The following is a 16,016-nucleotide window of genomic DNA, read 5'->3' as shown; positions in this document are numbered from 1 at the left end:
ACAGCTACATGTAAGAGAATGAAACTGGATTACTGTCTAACTCCGTACACAAAAGTAAACTCAAAATGGATCAAAGACCTGAATGTAAGTCATGAAACCATAAAACTCTTAGAAGAAAACATAGGCAAAAGTCTCTTGAATATAAACATGAGCAACTTTTTTCTGAACACATCTCCTTGGGCAAGGGAAACAAAAGCAAAAATGAACAAATGGGACTATATCAAACTAAAAAGCTTCTGTACACAAAGGACACCATCAGTAGTACAAAAAGGCATCGTAGAATATGGGAGAATATATTCGTAAGTAACATATCCAACAAGAGGTTAACATTCAAAGTACATAAAAACTCACACACCTCAACACCAAAAAAGCAAATCACCCAGTTAAAAAATGGGCAGAGGATCTAACAGACAGTTCTCCAAAGAAATTCAGATGGCCAACAGGCTCATGAAAAGGTGTTCCACATGGCTAATCATCAGGGAAATGCAAATTAATACCACAAAGAGGTATCACCTCACACCAGTTAGGATGGTCAACATCAAAAAGACAAGGAACAACAAATGCTGGAGAAGATGTGGAGAAAGGGGAACCCTCCTACACTGTTGGTGGGAATGTAAAATAGTTCAACAATTGTGGAAAGGAATATGGAGTTTCCTCAAAACTAAAAATAGAAATACCATTTGACCCGGTCATTCCACTCCTAGGAATTTACCGGAAGAAAACAAAATCCCTGATTCAAAGACAAATACACCCCTATGTTTATCACAGCACTATTTATAATAGCCAAGATATGAAGCAACCTGTGTCTACCAATAGATGAATGGATAAAGAAAACGTGGTACATATACACAATGGAATATTATTCAGCCATAAGGAAGAAACAAATCCTACCATTTTCAACAACATGGATGGAGCTAGAGGGTATTATGTTCAGTGAAATAAGCCAGGCAGAGAAAGACAAGTACCAAATGACTTCACTCATTTGTGTAGTATAACAACAAAGCAAAAACTGAAGGAACAAAACAGCAGCAGATTCACAGACTCCAAGAAGGGACTAGTGGTTACCGAAGGGAAATGGGTGGGGAGGCTGGATGGGGAGAGAGGGAAGGAGGTAGAAGGGGTTTAAGGGGCACTATAATTAGCAATCACAATATAGGTAGCTCATGGGGAAGGTAGTACAGCACAGAGATGACAAGTAATGACTGTACAGCATCTTACTATGCTGATAGACAGTGACTGCAATGGAGGGGGTGAGGACTTGATAATATGGGTGAATGCTGAAACCACAACGTTGCTCGTGTGAAACGTTCATAAGTGTATATCAACGATACCTTAATTTTTTTTAAAAAAGGGAAAAGGAAAAAAATACTGAATCGGGCAGAGAAAGACAAATACCATATAATTTCACTTATTTATGGAATATGAAAACAAAGCAAAACAGTGGGAACAAAACAGCATTAGACTCATAGACTCTGAGAAGTGACTAGTGGTTACCAAGGGGGAGTGGAGTGAGTGGGGTGGGGTAAGGAGAGGAACTGCTGAACCACTATACTTACATTTGACAAAAAAAAGAAATGATACTGAATGCTAAACTATAAAACTTATAGGAGAAAAAAAAAGCAAAGAATGTATAACAGAAAAAGTTCAAACAACCAAACTGACTAGAGATAGTCACACACATGTACATCCTTATAGAATTAACACCAAATGAGGACTATAAAAATGAGATTACAGTATACACTGGCTAAGTACTTTGAAAAGTACACAGAGTAAAACTATGAAAACGAGGGAGAAAATGGGGAGGGCATAAACTGTTTTCAATAATCACACTGTCATGGGAGTGTTGGCATTGTGATTCTCAGAATGTTTTGCATATAGCAAGGCATAAAACAGTAATTATGGGATATTCTATTCTGTTACCCCCAGTATCACTGAGAACTAGGATTTTCAGTTTGAGAAAAAAAGAGACATAGGTTTTAAGGCAGATTAGGTAAACAAACACTTTTTAATCCTGAAATAGAATTGTAAAGATCAGTGTGAACTTGTGAGGAATTTTAACTCTCCAATAAAACTAGACTTATTTCCTACCTCTGTCCACTGAAAATGCCTAAAAGCAATTAACTTAACCAAGAACAATAAGCAACCTTGGTTCCCAGACTATGGGCTCAAAATACTATTTTCCATTAAAGAAACCAGGGCTTTGTGGAGAAATGTCTGATTCCAGGTTTGTAAAAGGAAATGTACAAAACAGGCCCTAGAAACAGGTTGTCTTGCTAGACAGCAAGGAATCTCTCAGACTACCAGGGTCATGTTAAGAGAGCTTGGGAGTCAAACTGAAGAGGTGTGCACTGGCCGAAGATGGAACAATTTGGGCATCAGTAAAAATAGGAAAAATAGAATGAGACACAGCAAAGTTTTTATTCTGTGTATTCATGACCATCATTAAAAAAAGGTCACGTTTGAGAGGATACTAAGAAACTAACTCATTACTTGGAAAATTAATAAACAAAGGAAAAGAATCAAGTATTTACCTTGACTTTTCTATATAATGTGTATAACTGAATAACCATGTAGTGAATGAGGCAAAGTTTCTTTTTACAGATGCATTCCAGCTAATAAAGAGTAAATGACAGAATGAAAATATCACCAATTTGCCACCCCTAATGGATTAAGGGACATAGTAACTGACCATCAATAGCAGCTAATTATCACTAAAATGAGACATCCAGACATCATATGCCAACTAGTTGAAGAATTATCACTGCCACCCAGGAAACAATCTTGCCAAAAGCCCCCGAAACCTGGGTTTGATTAAGCTGCCAGATCCAACTATCAATTTACAGGAAACAGAGGACAGAGGAACATGTTCATCTGTAACATCGAGATATAACCAGCAAAATCCAGATGGTGGGACACTACAGGCCAAACAATCCACTTTAATCAAGAAAAAAACTTTTCAAAACAATCAAATCAAAAGGAACGTATAATTTAAAAGAAACTTAAAAGACTTTTAAACTACAGACAAAAACAAAAATCAGACTAAACATGCTCAACTCACGTGATAAAACTCTAAAAATTTTTCTTGCAGGAAGGGAAAGATTTGTGAGTGCAGAGACATGTGACAGGTGTCTGGGACAGCTGGCAATCCTACTCTGTGACCTGGTGTCTAAAAGTGTGTGCACCTTAACATAATTAATCATGCAGTTCTTTGCTTTACGTGGTTTTTTTGTATTCTTGCCATACTTCATTTGTTTAAAGATAAAAACTAAGAAATCAAGAAAATTTTAAACATAAATCAGGACACAGGTAACAACTCTTGGAAAACATTTTATATTTTCACAATGACAATCAAAACCTTGTACAATCTGGTTCTGGCCTAACTCTCAGACCTCCCTTCCTATGCTCCCTTCACTTAATTCTGCTCTAGCCTTCCTACTGCTCCTGGTCGCACAGGGACCATTTCCCTCTCAGGGCCTTTGTGTTTCCCACTCATGATCAGGCTGATGAGGACTCTCGTCCAGGAATGCGACCTGAATCCTTCCTTCCAGCTCTGCAAGCATGCCCCCTTCAAGACGTGTTCCCTCACCATCCGAGCTCCGTCATTCCCACCCACTGTTCTTATTCACTCATCCGCACAGCATGATTCCTGATACTCCTGATTTATTCACTTGCTTAGTTGTTTAATCCGCATCTTGCCAACTGCAGGTAAAGTCCACGTAACGACAGTGACAAGAACAGCGCCCTGCTTGGTTAAACGTTCACTGACGATATGAGTACATTCTTTAGACACTGGTAACACATACGGAAATCTAAATGTAAAAGCACAGCTGGAAAGCATTTGGATGCAAAATATATGTGAAAAGGTTACACTGGGAAAGAAAGAAGGCTCTCCAATAAGGGGAGGAAAATTAGAGAATAAAAACTAGGTGATCTAGTAAAAGACCACGTTCCTTTGACAGCTCATGCTGTGATCTTTATCTCCTTGTCAGGGCTCGGGCATTTCTATCCAACAGGGTAAAACATAGGTCTTGGAACAAGTTTTTCGAACCACATCTCAAGAGTGTAACCGCTGTCTGACCACGGGGGCTGCCCTCCACAATGACAGGTGCCCCCTGCCAGCTTTCCCCTCACTCACTGGGGTACCATCCCCATGTTTTTTTCCTCACACCCACCTAGGGCTCTTTCTCTTGCTCTAATAACACACGTGGCTTAGAAATGGAACTTGCTCCTGCTTAAAAGAAAACAAATAATGCATGGTGTAGAATTCTTTCTTAATATAAAAAAATAGAACAAAAACTTTGGGACCTAGTTAAATTTATGACACTTTAAAAATCAAAATGATATTGGGAAAAGACTTCAAGGACAGCAGAGAGAATAAGAGACCAGCCAGATTAGAAAAGGGACTTAGTTTCATTTAAACTCATATATGGCCCACCCTTTGAGATTAAATACAACTTAGTGGTCGAGAACATGAACTGCCTGGTTCAAATTCTCTTCTGCTATTCAGGAGCGATATAATCTTAGGCAAGCCATTTAAACTCTCTGTCCTTCAGTTTTCCCATCTCTAAAATGGGGGTGATAATAATACCTATTTTATAGGGTTGATATTAAAATCAAATTAGTTAATACAGGTAGAACACTTTGGACACTGCCTGGTATGTAGTCTGTACTACAGTGTCAACTATCACTTTTATTGTTGGTATTCATTTTGCCTCCTTAGATGTTTTGGTTCATTCGTAGAATATATTAATTCAATGAAAATACAAACTTCATGGTCTGAAACTGTCTACTACAAAGCAAGTACAGAAATGTTTACTGAGAGAGTGAGGAGCGGCTGTGGCAGGGTGAGCAGAGGGAGGCAGTGGAGGGGGGTCCGTGGGAGGGCAGCAGTTCCAATCTGGGGACAGCGGAAACACCTTCCTCCATTGCGTCACCTTTGTGGGGCTCATTGCGATCCCGGCCACATACTACCTCTGGCCCTGGGACTAGAATGCCAAACAAATTTGATTAAAGAATATCAGAAAAGTATATGGAAAATGTATGGGGTACTGCTTATGGTTATTGAAACCCAGCCACATATTATTTCTAAAGAAAATAATTCTGTTTGCAGGATGGGCATTGTTCTTATTCCTTGCATACAAAGTTTCCAAAACAGATCGAGACTATCAAGAATACAATCCTTATGAAGTATTAAATTTGGATCCCAAGGCAACAGTCACAAAAATTAAGAAACAGTATCATTTGCTGTCATTTAAATGTCATCCAGATAAAGGAGGCAATGAAGTTATGTTTATGAGGATAGCAAGCGTTTATGCAGCTTCAAATGATGAAGAGTCCCAGAAAAACTGGAAGAGTTTGGGAACTCAGATGGGCCTCAAACCATGAGCTTTGGAACTGCCCTGCCAGCTGGACAGTGGACCAGGAAAATTCAATTTTGGTTTTGGTAGTACATGGATTGGCATTCAAGGTTATCCTTCCAGGTGTGGTGGATGCATGGTGGTATTGCTCAATATGTTAAGAGTAGAGAACAGATTCTAATACGTACAACAGATCTACACATACTTTGTTTATAAAACCCCAAATATGGATATGAAACATCTTATCATGGTATTGGCTGGAGCCTCTAAATTTGATCCTCAGTGTAATAAAGATGCCACAAGCAGACCAACAGATAATATTCTCGTATCTCAGCTAATCAGAGAGATTGGCAGAATTAACTTAAAGGAGCCTCTACCTACCTGCCCATGAAGCCTGAAGGCCAGAGTTCTTTTACAGTCTCATCTAACTGGAATGAAAATTCCTGAGACTCTTGAAGAATATCAGCAATTTATGCTGAAAAAAAAATGTCCTACCCTACTTCAAGAAACACTGAATGTCATCTGCCAACTAATAATGACCCGGAGCTGTGAAGAAAGGGAGTTTTGCTCTCTAACTGTGACATCCCTAGAAAACTGTGTGAAGCTTTCTCAGATGGCTGTGCAAGGCCTTCTGCAGTTTAAGTTGTCTCTTCAGCAGCTTCCTCACATGGAAGAGGACAATCTCCAAAGAGTTTCTATAATTTCTACAGTACAAAACTGAGACTATCCAGGCTTTGCTGAGTTTAAAAGAAACAGATCGCCACAATCTACTCCGCTTCCTTCAAGATGAGAAATATGAAGAGGTGAGTGCCCCATAAGTGCCTATGGACATAAAACGACAGCTACTAGATAATGAAGACAGCAATGACATCACAGATGGCTCCCCAGTTACAGTGCTTGTTAAGCTGGCCAACAACAGCCGAAGTATTGGAAGAGAGCAGCCCATCTGGACTACGGAGGAACAGCCAGCAGAAGACAGCCAGGGTAATACTAACAAGAACAGGACAAAAGGACAGTGGTAACAGAGAGGCACAGGACCCACGAAAACTGCTCGATCAAAAAAAAAGAAACCTTAAAAAACAAACAAACATATACCATGCCCTTACCAGTCAAAGCAACAGAAACTAATGCAGACAAATGGGGCCGTTGGGAGGGAGGCCGCAGTAAAGGAAGACAAAGTTTCTGACAAAGGCAGTGATTCGAAGAAGGAAAAACCAACAGAGTCCCAAAGTGAAAAAGAGGACAGAGACTCTGACAGAGAGCAAGATGGAAAACAAAACAAAGAGATGAAACAGAGCAGCAAGAATTACAACGCAGCACACAGGCAAAGGGGAGAGAGCTCTACAGGCAACCAGCTCAAAGACAGCATGCCCCGTTCACAGTCTTCACTTTCCTGCGGAAAAACAAGTGGTGGTGGCTTTATACTCCAAGACAGGAAGGAACAGACAAGAATAGCTACACCACATCACGTGTATGCTCTTAAAGATACAGAGGAGGTAGAACTTAAGTTTCCTGTGCCAGGCAAGCCTGGAAATTATCACAATATTTCTGAGTTTCCAAAACAGATCAAGGCTTCTATCTTACATGGGTTTGGATCAGACTAAACTACTGAAGTTGAAATTTCTGGAAGCTAAGCCTGTGCCAAAAAATCCCCCACAGTGTGATACAGCAAGAGGGGGCGGAACACCAGGAGGGCAGCAAGGGCTTTGAAGATTATACTGAGGAGAAAGAAGAGGAAGAGGAAGATGATGCCTAAGCAGTACTATGAATAAACCACAATATTTGCAAATATTTTTGGAAACTTTCATTCTTTTGGAAGCATATAATAAACCAGAAACAGTGCCAAACTGATGCTGAGCGAAGTGTTGGTTCCTGAAATGGGTGCATAATATAACGAGGCAGTGGCAGTGCTCTGGTACAGTCTGAATATGCTTAAGGCTTGTCAGAGCCTTTCAAGTAGAGGATGGTGCATTCATTTCATCTGCAAATAACTATAAACCCTTTGTCATAACTGTCAGAAAAAAAAGAAATATTTATTAAAGGAATATGTCCACTTCAGTTTTAAATGAATTCAGTCGAGCCAATTAATATTATGTAAATCATAAGAGGCTCTTTTGATAGAAAATCCAAATCCTGCTCTCCTTGCAAGTGGGTCCGAAAAAACCCCCACAGCATCTACAGTAATTCTGAGATCAAACGCAATATAAAATCTGGTTTCTTAGACAACGCAATGCAGACTCCAAATTCAGTTACAGAGAGGAACAGCAGAAGGAAGAAAGCTCACTGCGGGGTGGGCAAGATGCAGGCTCTTCATGGAGGTGCCCATTTCAACCCAATAAATCCCAAACTATTTCCTTTAAGAACAAGAAGAAGGAACTAAGCTATTTCTTAAGAGACAGAGCTGAAACTCATGGTGAAGAAAGCTGGTATTACAGAGAAAAGACACTATGAACTTATTAATAATTATAAATACTCAATATTAATTTAGATTTAATATTGGTTAGTATTTAGAAATAATACTGGGGGAGAAAGTCTTACCCAGTGAGACCAAGTTGTTATAGTTCTCCAGCATCACATCCCTGTATAAGGCTCTCTGAGCAGAGTCCAGGCACACCCATTCCTCCTGGGAGAAGTCGATGGCCACATCCCTGAATGTCACGGCTCCCTGGAACCACAAACACATGCATTACAGTGACTGAAGGAAAGCATTTCAGGGTGAGAGGAGAGGAGGTAAAGGACTGCAATGCAGAAAAGTAGCGACACAGAACTTCCCAGGGGCCCTACACTTTCTTAAGGATCCTGCTGCCACACAGCAAACTTCTTACATACTGTGGGCTAACTCACTTATCCCAGCATGTCTGGGAATGGATAAAATGTCTGAATTTCCCTACTAAATAAGCATAGTGCCTGCTATGAGCCTGTCACAAATGCTCATTAAAAGTGCAAAGTGCATTTCTATACCATCTGTATTTTTAAGATATAGGGGGAAACTTTCATGAAACTTTTAGGAAAAGTTTTAGGAAAAATACCTTAGAAAAGAGAGGCTGCATAAAGTTGACAATGTTCTCATTCCTCAAGTTCATTATATTAGAAGATAACAAAAGCATATCTTCTTGTCCTGGCATTTTTATAAGCTGCATAAGAGTCCATATAATGGACACATCTGATTTTATCATTCTTTATCATTACCTGTGATCTACATACTGGATGACCTCCTGTTACTACCTACTGCTCTTACTGAACATTTTCCTAACAGCCTCATAAAGTAGATCATCTTGTCACACACTGAGGCCACCCAATATCAAATTCTACCTTACTCCCTGGAAAGCGCAAGTCTGTGGAGAAGTTCCAAGGTTTTCCCAACTGTGGCCAAATGAGACAACCATTCTAACTTCTCAAACTCCACAAACTCCCATTTCCCTGTGGGAACTGACACTCGCTGCTCCAATGTTTCTCTTAACAGAGGCCTTAGCATGGAGCAGATGTTGAATAATGTGTTCAAACTTATCAACACCATTTGGAAAAGAGAGGCATAAATGGGAAGAACACTGAGCTTTCTTTTTCACCAGCCTTCACTGTCATGGGACAAACTGAAGTATGGGATCTTGGACCCTTTGGTAGGAAGCTTCAGGATAAGTAACAAATAAGTCAGCTGAACTGAAAGTCTTATTTCAAGGAGAAGAAATACCAACTTACATGGGATGTATTTTTAGAGTTACAACATTGACCAATCTTCCTCATGCTTCCTCTCCTAGAGAGAAAAAAAAAAAAGGCGGGGGGAAGGTTAAGCCAAGCCTTGGCTCAGTGCTCTCCAAGTGACTTAAATTACTGTAACAATTTTTTCCTCCATTTCTATGTCTCAACTACCCTGGAAGACACTTCTTCCATGCTGCCCCCCTTCGCACACACAGGCTCTCTCTTGTACAAACTGGCAGCAAGAGAAGTCTGGACAGAATCCAGCTCTCCCCCAATCTCCAGGGAACCCGCTGTCCTCCAAAACATCTCAGCATGAAGGGCCTTGGCCTGTCCTCTATTCCTAGGACGCATACCGAGGCCTAGGACAGGGCCCCTCATCCTGCTCTGTGCGGACTGTCTTCCACTAGTCCCATTTCTAAGGGCTGAGAAGGGGCCACATCATCCAAACCACAATCTCTTTGTGAACTCAGGATAGGGGGAAGTGGGGCCAAGTGTGAAAACAAAAAGATGTAGGGTTGGAATTGCCCAGGCTGTGTTTGTCTGAGGCCAACAAAGCCAGAATATCCATGTAATGGAATACTCAGTGGTGACTGGGTGATTAAGTGTTCAAGATATATGGTCAGCCAAAAAATCAGGGGTTACAAAAGAGGATGATATGCCTTAACATTTGTAAAATGTATATACAGATAAAGATTGACTTGACATGGATGCAAAAAAAATTCTAGAAAATTACATGCAATGTCAACAGTTCTTATCTCTGTATTGTGGCCCCAATTCTCTACTTTTTGCCTGAAAGTGCTTCATAATTGTTGTTAAGTATGGCCAGGCATTAACTTACAACATATATATAGTTATACAGTTATATTCAAATAGAGACATATACATGGTTGTGTGCACTTGTATGTTTTCTTCCTTTTCCTATGAGGAAACTGTTCTCCACACTGGATGAAAGATAACCTTTTACTTAGATGGCTTCCCCCTGAGCTTGGGAGGGGAACTCAGGATACCCTGATGAACACTTGATTTTACTTAATGGGTTTGCTTCCTTTATTTCTCAATTCTTGAACCAATACTGAGCTATCTATATTTATCCGAGTATGTTAGAATAACTCCTAAAAAAAGAGTCTACAGTCCCCAAGCAGAGTCTTATATGATTTAGTGACAGTCTCACTGCTGCTTCCTTCATGCCTTCTTAACAGAAAGGCTTGTTTCTAAACCTATCATTTTAGCCATAATGTTCTCTAAACAGCTGCTGAATCACCTTCTGTGATTAGTCACTTTGCATTTAACATATTTAGAATTTCTAAGATACAAATCTTACAATATAATTTTATTTAACTCTACAGAAATCCCATGGGCTTACTATAGTGTGATCAAAGCCTGGTGACTACTGACTAAAAGATGTCTCTTTCCTGTAAACTCTTCAAGTATGCTAGAGGAATTTTTCTAATGGGCTTTTCCATACTCTGCCTTACCCTTATTCAGATTTTACCTTCTTTGCTGTAATAATAAGAAATTTTCATCATTACATCCTCCAAAAATTATCACAGTATCCGCCCTATTGTAGGTACATAAGCATCTGAGGATTAACCCAAATTGCAATTCTGGGAATTTTCCACAGGAAACAGCTATGGAAGCACACATGACATATGCACAAGGATGATCATCAGAGAATATTCCATAATGACCAATAATTAAAACTTAGATGTCAAACAATGGACAGATGGTTAAATAAACCATGTTCTGCTATATGATGGCATACCAGTCCATTATTCATTATGATGGTCTACATTAACTGAAGAAGTAAAAAATTCATGATTACTCAATGAGACAAAATTTTAAAAGTATACTTAATTTTACTCCCATGAACTAAAATATCTGAGTTCCTACAATGTGTCTAGAGCTTAATACATCTTAAGTTCTGTATCTCTCAATCTTTCATTTTTTTTGAGATATAGTTGACATACAATATATTGGTTTCAGATGCACAACACAGTGATTTGACAATTATATACATTATTAAATGCTCACCATAAGTGTTGTTACCATCTGTCACCAAAGGTATTACAATATTATTAGCTATATTCCCTATGCTATACTTCCATCCTTGTGACTAATTTATAATTTGAAGTTTGTACCTCTTTATCCCCTTCACCCATTTCACCTAGGGAAGAGAAACTAAGGTACTGTGAGTTTCAGCTTTGTGCCAGAAACTTCCATGACTTCATTTAATCCTGATGCAGTGGCTACTGTTACCTGAATTTTAGCCTCAATTTACTTTCCTCAGACGTAAAATGGACATAATATTCTTTTCCTACCTAATCCAAATTCTTATGAAGATCAAAAGCATTTAATGTGAAAAAAATTTTTAAGGTAAACAATATATGTGGTAGCCTGTCATCAGTAAAAAAAAAAAAAGAGAAACCCACAAGTTTTGTTTTCATATTCAGGATGTGAATCTAAACTAGGACAGTTAACTGTTCAGTGCCTCTGTTTCCTCATTAGTAAAACAGAGAGTAACCAGCACAGAGAGTAAGCAGAAGAATAGTAAGAAAATTCAATTAAAACACATAACGACACTTAAATGTGTGTTATCATCATCATCGAGGATAAAGATTGCATTTGTTAAAAGAAACTTAATTCTACTGTTTCTTTGTGTGTGTAAATTATATAGTAAAACATAGCTTAAGGCCTGCTCCTTCTTAGAATGTCAACCCAAAATATTCAGAGCCTAGCCTGGAAAATGCAATTCTTAAATAACATTTGCAAAAGAGCTCTCATAACAAGGAGCAAAGGTGCCCCAAAGCACAGAGGCCTCAAAGGGACAGGCACACTTTGCTGTTAACTCAAAGAACGAAAACCATGAGTAGATTGGATTTGTTTTTCAAACTGATTCTATTCTACAGAAACAAAATTCTCATATCCACATATAAAAACCTAACTGGAAAACAACAAAGTATCAATAATGACCATCTCTCCAGAGAGGGGCTGTAACTTTAACTTTCTTCACTTTAAGTTCCTTAAAAAGAATAGTTCCACACTATTCCAGCACCAAAAATCCACACTAAAACTACTTTGAAATTACAAAATAAAAATGAGAGGATTATCAGGGAGTCAGTATTCCCAATCATTAAAAATCAGGACTTATCATGAGGGTCAACAAAGAAATCTATGTGCCTTTAACAAGTAACTTCAACTAGTTGAAAAATCCTTCAGCTACAATGCATCTCACCAATATAGACAATTTTCATTATCAAGATTATTCTCCAAAAGAACACAGTGCAAGGAAGTGGCACGTGTAAAACTGAGTGAGAAGATGCATGGAATATACAGTACCATGCTTGATTCTCTTCTTCACCCAATAACCACTTAAAGTATCATTTTGGACATAATCCTTACAGAATGCCCTCGTTTAGTAAACGGGATCCATATACAACATTTTCCTGAGTACTGCTGGTCATAACATGAATATTGGTTAACATACCAAATGTTTTCATTTTTCAAGATTCTTTATAAACATAATTTTATTAAGTGCATAATATTCTATCACATGAGGCTAGGATGATTTGCTTAACTACTCAGTTTGTGTAAGATTGTTTTTAAATGTTACTCCAGGTATCACAGTCTTTTGACTCTAGACCAGGGTTTCTCAATCGTGGCATTGATCACTTGGTAAAATCGCCCTCCATTGAGAATCACTGGTCTACATCAATGAGTCCAAGCCTTTTGGGTCATGCACATATTCGATAATCTCATGAAATTACATACTTTCTCCCCCCCTACAAAATACACCCTTATACATTTCTGTAACATTTCAGTATACGATTTCAGTGAGTTTATGGTCCTGAGACCATAAATGGAATCACAGGAACTCAGGTTAAGAATTTCCATTTTAGATTACTTGGGCATCTCATTCATTTTCTTAACATGCAGGCAGCCATCACAATGGATCACATTCCTAACACTCCTAGAGTACGTGGATCACATATTCCTAATTCTATACAAAGCTGAGGGGAACTAGCTAAAATGACCACACATAAAAGAACAACTAAAGCATATCAAGCACTCAGGATATGCCTAGCTCTACTCCTCTAATGTCCATCACAGACCTGACAGAGCCAGAAAGAGACAGACTCACGATTCCAATCCGGAAATTTTGGCTCCTACCACACCATTATACTGCTCCTCAAGAGTCCACACAAAAATCAGCTCAAAACACAAGGTGGCGTGCCAAACCTCAAAGGACACCTGACCGGTACTACAAATTCCAACTGATGGGGGAGTCCCTGGAAAAATCCTGGCCTTACTGATCCCAGCTTCTGTTGCTGTAATTTCCTACTCCTGAAAGCCTCACAGACTGAAACAATCAAATCATCTTCACTCTTCCCTTGCTTTGAAGAGCAGGCATACAAACACCAAAAGGTATCTAGTATGTGGTTCCGTTTGAACAGTAATTGCCTTCTTACCAAATCAGTCTAAACTAAAGCTTTAACATTAATCTCTGGAGGTTTGTTTCCGTATTATCTTAGAAAACGAGAGTGCACAAGCTGTGAACATTGTTCCAAATAGCTAACTGAACATTAGGAGATGAGGGACAATGGGGGAGCACAACGGTGGAGTACCAATCTGCATGGCTTCCTTCATCTACTGAAAATTTACTGGAACCTCTGTATTTTAAAAACAAAACCACAATTTCTTAAAACACAAAGCACAAACTCACCCCGGACTTTTAGATGTGCCGCAGTAAGACTCTCAGCTTCTTTGGGGTCTGTAACTCCAGGAGCAAAATCCCGGGGCAAAATACCTTTGAAGCTGAAATAGGTCAAAGGGAGAAATAAAGGGGGAGAAACCCTTTTTTTTCCTTAGAAACAGTCCTCCACTTACCCTCCCCGTGTCTCTCGCGACCCGGCTGCAGAAGCCACCCAACCTCTCCAGTCCAGATAAGCCCTCGGCTCACCAGGTAATTACCTATTGATATGGAAAAGACTACTTTCCTCCACCCCATGGAAACACCTATTGATATGGAGATGAACTAAGGCCAGGGGTGAGACTCTGGAAATACAGGAATTTTACCCATAGGGCCATTTTGGATAATGGTATGACTGGATAAGAAGAATGCAAGACTGAGAGAACCCAGGCCTTTCTTGAAGCACAGACAAAATTTGAAAGCACCCTCCCGGGCCACATCTTCGCTTACTTCTCACAAAATGGAATGGAAGTAAAAGGAGGATTTGGTCCCTGAGTTCGAAGCTAGTTCCTGGGGACAGGTCTGAGAATGCTGAGGTTCTCAACATGTAACTGCCTTCCTGGAGGGCCCTCACAGACACTTCCAGCTCTAAAATCCCCATCTCAAGTTCAGATCCGTGCTTTCAAAGAGAAAGCAAGACTTTGATTCTGGACTGTCTGACGTCCCTACTATGACATCTGCTGCGGCCCCGGTGGCTGTGAGCGGACAGACGGAGGAAAGCAGCAGGCCACGATTCCCAGCGACATTCACACTGCCTCAGAAAAGCACGCCCGCTGCCCACACGCCGGCTCCTCGGGTGCCGGCCGCACATGGATGCCGCCATGGCCGGCGTGGGCACGCTGGGCGCCCTCACGCGCTCGCTCCCGCACCCGCGTCCACCACCCCTTCCCGCAACTCAGGCAACGGCCTCTCCAGCTCCCGGCGCTCGTACCCCTGAGCCCGCGTCAGCCCACCTGTGCCGGCCGCTCGGTGAAGCTGGGGCTCTAGTCAGCCAACGCCTCCCGCAGCCACTGCAAAGTAGAGCCTCAGAAGCCCAGGGCGGCGCAGCTCAGATTGAAGAGGCACGTAACTTGGGCCCGCCCCCAAGGGGGCCGAGCCCAGGGACTTGTGGGAGGTCCTGCCCGGGGAGTGCGCAGGCGCGGGCGGCTGCTAAAGGTAAGGCTGTCCTTGTTGGAGTATTAAGGTAACATCTCCTTACCGAGGTGGATGCAAATGAAGAAAGAATCTTATATAAGAAAACCCTAAGGACGTCACTAAAAAAAAAAAAACTGTTAGAATAAGGAGATTCAGTAAAGGTTCAGGTTACAAAATCAACGTACAAATATCACTTTGTTGCAAAACACTAACAACTATCTGAAAAAAGAAATTGACAATCCCATTTACAGCAGCATCAAAACAATAAAATACTTAGGAATACATCTAACCAAGGAGGAGAAAGAGCTGTACATTGAATATGAAAGCAATGATGAAAGAAATTGCAAAAGTCACAAATAAATGGAAAGACATCCGTGCTTATGGATCAGCAGAATTAATATTGTTAAAATGCCACAGTGAATACAAATTCAGTGCAATCCCTATCAAAGTTCCAGTGGCATTTTTCATAGAAACAGAACAATTTAAAAATTTGTATGGAAGCACAAAAGACCCCAAATAGCCAAAGCAATCTTAAGCAAGAACAAAGCTGGAGGCATCACATTTCCTAACTTCAAATTATGTTACAAAGCTACAGTAATCAAACATATGAAGCTATACTAAAACCAGACACACAGACCAGTGGAACAGAATAGAAGCCCAGAAATAAACCTACACATGTACAGTCAATTAATCTTCAAAAAGGACACCAAGAATACAAGATGGGGAAGAACAGTTTCTTCAATAAATGGTGCTAGGAAAACTAGATGTCCGCATGGAAAAGAATGAAATTGGACTCTTCTCAGACCATACACAAAGATCATCTCAAAGTGGATTAAAGACTTAAACTTAAGACCTAAAACCATAAAACTCCTACAAGAAAGTGAGAAAAATCTCCTTGATACTGGTCTTGACAGTAATTCTTGGATATGACACTAAAAGCACAAGTAACAAAAGCGATGGGACTACATCAAACTAAAAACTCCTTTATAGCAAAAGGAAGAACAAAATGAAAAGATAACCTATGTATTGGTAAAAAAAATATTTGTAAACCATACATGTGATAAGGGATTAATATCCAAAAA

At 39.9% G+C, this 16,016-nt stretch overlaps 1 protein-coding gene and 1 pseudogene across 6 annotated transcripts in view; one reads left to right on the top strand and one right to left on the bottom strand.

The window, feature by feature from the left end:
• LOC108390482 (uncharacterized) overlaps positions 1 to 16,016 on the bottom strand; it is a 118,315-nt gene that overhangs the window by 20,601 nt on the left and 81,698 nt on the right. For 3 of the 6 annotated variants that reach the window (XM_037013873.2, XM_073226077.1, XM_037013874.2), the window contains exons 3-5: positions 13,774 to 13,865; positions 9,054 to 9,108; positions 7,896 to 8,022 (exon numbers count right to left, since the gene is read on the bottom strand). In XM_037013873.2, coding sequence (XP_036869768.2) covers positions 7,896 to 8,022; positions 9,054 to 9,098 — 172 coding nt within the window. In that variant the 5' untranslated portion in view covers positions 9,099 to 9,108; positions 13,774 to 13,865. Of the gene's footprint in view, positions 1 to 7,895; positions 8,023 to 9,053; positions 9,109 to 13,773; positions 13,866 to 14,753; positions 15,043 to 16,016 lie in introns of those variants that run through there. The other 3 variants (XM_073226078.1, XM_073226079.1, XM_037013872.2) reach the window with 2 other exon arrangements.
• On the top strand, positions 1,524 to 7,883 carry LOC140847079 (translocation protein SEC63 homolog pseudogene; annotated as a pseudogene).

The sequence above is a fragment of the Manis javanica genome, chromosome 17 (genome assembly GCF_040802235.1).
Source record: "Manis javanica isolate MJ-LG chromosome 17, MJ_LKY, whole genome shotgun sequence".
In the NCBI taxonomy this organism is placed as follows: domain Eukaryota; kingdom Metazoa; phylum Chordata; class Mammalia; order Pholidota; family Manidae; genus Manis; species Manis javanica.
Note: the sequence above shows the minus strand (reverse complement) of the source record. Positions and strands in the feature narration are given on the sequence as shown.